The sequence below is a fragment of the Atta colombica genome, unplaced genomic scaffold (genome assembly GCF_001594045.1).
Source record: "Atta colombica isolate Treedump-2 unplaced genomic scaffold, Acol1.0 scaffold238, whole genome shotgun sequence".
Lineage (NCBI taxonomy): Eukaryota > Metazoa > Arthropoda > Insecta > Hymenoptera > Formicidae > Atta > Atta colombica.
This window is the reverse complement of record NW_017259336.1, coordinates 2525492-2530362: the sequence shown is the minus strand read 5'-3', so window position 1 is coordinate 2530362 and position 4871 is coordinate 2525492. Positions and strand designations below refer to the sequence as shown.

Sequence of the window (4871 nt, the reverse complement as noted above, 5' to 3'; positions counted from 1 at the left end):
ATATATATATATATACACATATTTCTTCATTTTATACTTTCTCTTATAATGTACGTGTGCAATGAAAATAATCATATATTGAGTTTCAGTAAAAAAAATTGTTTCTTTAGTATAAATGTAACAGAACAATATCAAAATGTATATTAAACTTAACGAAATAAATTTTCATGACACTGTATTTACTATACAACATATACATACATCTGATAGATTTTTTTATCATTTATACATTTGTACATTGTATCATAACAAATAGTAGCAGATTTTTACATATAAACTTTCTTCTCAAATGACAATGTGTTTTGTATAAGTTATTAAAGTAAAACTACATTCTATAATTATAAAAATTTTGAACTAATATTTTTCGTTAATTTATCTGTTTCTACGATATCAACAAACTTTTCTGAGCCCTTCTTCTGAACAGAAAGGGTTATGCTTGCTCCATTTTCATGCCATTTTGCTTTTAATAACACACAGCATCCTTTATCTGTAAAAAATTTTAATTTCATTAGAAAATCATAATATTTAAGCAAGAGGAAAAAAAGCAAATACCAAGTTCTCCTCGCTCGTGAGCTGCTGCTAATTGGTTAACAACACGTCTTTCCACTTCATATTTGATAGAACGAGCACCATAATGTACATCGTACCCGTCTGCTAATACTGATAGAACCTCTCTATCCCATTTTAATTCAATCATATGTCTTTCTTTTGCGCGTTTAGCCCATGTTTTTAATTCTCTGGCGACTAATTCTATTAATTCTGCCCGAGAAAATGGTAAAAAATATACAATTTCATTTATTCTTCCCAAAAACTCGTCTCTCCGAAAATGACTTTTAAGTATTGGACGTACCTGTAAAATAATTTTATTATATAATTTTCTACATGTTTTAAAATATCTCTTACTTTTTCATATCTCTTACTTTTACATACCACTTGATCTTTAAAATTACGAGATATCTCGATATGTCCTGGCTCTTGATTTTCATCAGTAGTGTTAACTAATCTATGATTTAATAGTCTTTCAGCTTCTGCTCTGAGTTGTATTGCATGTTCTGCAATTTCTTCACTTCCTAAATTTGATGTCATTATAAAAATGGCATTTTTACATTCGATTGTTTTACCTTTACCATCAGTTAGTCTTCCCTTAAAAGTAAATATTATTGCAGTGAAGAATCCTAAATAGATAAATAATTTAAATAATAACAATAACTACCTCATCGAAAAGCTGCAGCAAGACAGTTAAAACATCAGGGTGCGCTTTATCAACCTCATCAAATAATACAACAGCAGATGGATATTTTTTTAAAAGTTTTGTCAGTTGTCCACCATCATCATGTCCCACGTATCTAAACAATAAGTTTATCATTCATTGCTGTTATATTAAACATTAAATATAATTTAACATAAAATATTAAAAATTATTAAAAATAAACTAAAAATAAAAATAATTATACCCTGGTGGGGCTCCAATTAATTTTGCAACTTCGTGTTTTCCCTGATATTCAGACATATCCAATCGAATGAAACTATCTGATTTGTTTCTGTGAATATAAGCAGCTAATTGTTTGGCTAATTCTGTTTTACCAATGCCTGATGAACCCAAAAAGAGAAATACTAGTGGATGTTCCTCATCTATCCAACCATTTTCTTTCCTTCTGATAGCTAATATATTAGATAATGTTAATGAACTAATATGATAAAATTTTCTAATAAAATTGATAAATTTATAGAATTCTTACTGGAAGCAACAATGGAAATTGAACCCTCTTGTCCTACAATATGTTGTTTCAAACGTTGTTCTAATGGAAATCTGCGACGTTCCTCTGCTTCCTAAGCAGAAAATTTTCGTTTATTTATATAGATAAGGTGTCTGGAAATTCGAGGGTAACATTATTGTAGCATGAAATTTCGTGAAAATTAAGTAATAAAAGTATAAGCCACTTTTTCTTATTAAAGGTTTTTAGTATAGGTTTTTTAATATGAACGTTTAAAGTTTGAAGTTAATTATAAACATCATTAAAATCATTAAAAAATCATTTGTTCAGTATGCCTATAGTGACAATGTTTAATATATAATACTATTGCACGCATATCACATAGATAGATGATTTTTAAACCAACGCTTATAATTAGTCTAACTTTAAATATTTATACATTCTTAAAAAAAGTAGTATATTAAAAATTTGAGAAAAATTAATGAAATTTCAAATGATCATAACTTAGTAAATAATAAAGATACAAATATGTTTAAAAATGCAAAAATTGATTTTATGTTATTCATTCTCTTTCAATATTAAAACATAAGTTATAAATAATTCTTTAATGCTCGTATATCTTTCAAACAATTATAGCTCGTTTAATTGTTGATCTAGATTACTATTTATTAATTTCTCTTTCAGATCATATAATTTATTCTCTTTCAGATCATATAATTTATTCTCTTTCAGATCATATAACTTCAATCTAAACATATGTTGTTATGACTTTCAGGAATGAAATTTTGTTTTTATATAATCTTATACATGCAACTTTTATATTTAAAAAATAGAGAAGACAGTTTAAATAGAATATAAGATAGTTTTAGTACATACCTTTTCTTTTACTATCTCATCATATTTAATAGCATGTTTAATGAGCATTTCTTTCATTTCTCTTTCTTTAGCATATTCAACTGCTCTGTGTCCTGCTTCATTTTCTATAGTTGGATTTGCTCCTCCATCTAATAATGCTTTAACACAAGTTTCTGAATCTGCTAACACAGCATAGTGTAATGCAGTAAAGCCTTGAAAAGTAGCTCGATTATTTAATCGATCAGAAAATTCCTCTTCTCTTTTTGTAAGAACTAAAATATCCAAATTGAAATCAATACTATTATTATTTAATCATTAATATCAATCAATTTTAATATCAAAAGATCTTAAATTTTAATATTTACAAGAGATTATATTCTTGTATTCGATAGTTCTTTTAATATTAATAATAACATTTATATATAAAACAAAAAAATACCATCCAAAGAATGTAAACCCTTTTCCATAGCAGTTCTATAGACATTAACAAAGTTGTCTCCCGCATTTACATCAGCACCATTGTCCAATAAAATTTTTATAATGTCTTCCCTTTGATTTATAGCAGCAGTTTGCAATGCTGTCCAACCCAATGGATGTCTGATATTTACATCAATGCCATCTGCTATAGACTAGAAAAATATTATCATATATATATATGTTTTCTATTATTATCATATATATGGTATTTTTTATTCTTCTTCCTTTTATACTATTATATATATGCAGTTTTGTAATATAATGTATAAAACAATGTCAATGGAAATTACAATTGTGAATTACTTTTTCTTTACAACACAACAATATCAATTACAATTTTAATTACGAGAAAACTCTTACCCTTTTCAATTCTGAAATATTACCATATTGGACAGCACGAAAGAATCTTTTTTCTGCAAAGAATATTAAGAATTATCTATTTATTTGTATGTGACTCAATTTTATGTAATATATATTTTGCATTTCTATTTAATCAAAAATGTACCTTTAAAATGTGAAGTGTCACAAAAAGCCACTACAAATCCAAGACTGCCCAAAAGCATTCCTAAATGCTTGTATCGTCTCCTGCCATATTCATCATATTTTTCTTTCGTAGTTGTCGGAAATGTTGCAGGAAAATCAAAAGAAATTCTGTCCAGTAATCTATTCAGTGTATAAATGGGAGGTGCTAGCGATGAGAAGTGTTGGGCATAACCTCTTCGACAGTTCCAGCATATGACATCGTTAAAACGATTGTTGTTTTTAAAATATATTTGACTCAAAAATCTTTCTGAACTTCCGGTATCTTTCATCGCATGGCACAATTTTAAAATACACAATCGTAACATATTGATCCGTCAGTTTTTCACTGGATTTATAAACATGTGTCACGTATGTCGACCGCTTGAAACAATCGAAACGTATTTAAAGACGCCGCTCAAGAATCTCAAGATTACAGATGAAGTCTGGAGTCGCCACGAGCGCGTTATACGTAAAAATCTATATGCATACATATAAGGCCTGTTTCTTTTAGCTGAACTTTGCAGTTCATCTTCCTTCTTCTTTTTTCCTTTTGAAGAGAAAAGGAAGAAAGATGAACTGGTGCAAAAGTTTAGTTAAAAGGAACAGGCTTATAATGCATAATGTGACTAAATGTACCATGAATCGATTTCCGTTTCCTATAGGCAGTTGTTACTATTATTATTACTCCAGATGATTGTGAAACAAAGTGACACAATTGTTTAGCTTTATGATTCGTATCAACGCAACTGAGGATCTGAGCACAAGAATTGTCGTAACATTTATTTTAGAGACTTAAGTTGTAGATGTAAGTAACGCACAAGCTTTGGCGTACAATTTATTGCTGTTTTTTGGAGACATGGTAATAAGTAGTCTAATTTAAGTCTAAGTAAATGTTATGATAATTCTTGTGCTCAGATCTTGAGTCAATCATATAATTTTATCTATAGCGAGAAATTGCTAATTGTTTATTGAAATACAATTAATATTCACATAGGAGATTTAAAAGCGACATAATTTTAATAAATTCTTGGATGTTATTTAAATTGTTAAATATATGTAATAAATAACGTATATATATATATATATATAGAGAGAGAGAGAGATTCAAATGATAGAAATTATTTTGTAATCAAAGGGGGGCTACGAGTCGCAACTAGAATGTTGGAAATCAATCTAATATTCAATGATTAAATTAGAAGTATATAAAGACATATAAAAACGTAACTATATATTTCAACTCCTATTAGGTCATCCTCAGTGTACAATTTTATAAAACTAAACAAACTTGCGATTTAATCATTG

At 27.9% G+C, this 4871-nt stretch overlaps 1 protein-coding gene across 1 annotated transcript; it reads right to left on the bottom strand.

The window, feature by feature from the left end:
- Positions 1 to 298: 298 nt before the first annotated feature.
- Positions 299 to 3948, bottom strand: LOC108688715 (caseinolytic peptidase B protein homolog). Its single transcript, XM_018195072.1, has 10 exons — positions 3553 to 3948; positions 3408 to 3460; positions 3010 to 3199; positions 2592 to 2842; positions 1740 to 1830; positions 1455 to 1662; positions 1214 to 1346; positions 931 to 1143; positions 553 to 850; positions 299 to 487 (listed from the first exon to the last, which is right to left on the bottom strand). The coding sequence occupies exons 1-10, from the start codon at positions 3893 to 3895 to the stop codon at positions 339 to 341; spliced, it is 1929 nt and encodes a 642-aa protein (XP_018050561.1). The 5' UTR covers positions 3896 to 3948; the 3' UTR covers positions 299 to 338.
- Positions 3949 to 4871: the final 923 nt, after the last annotated feature.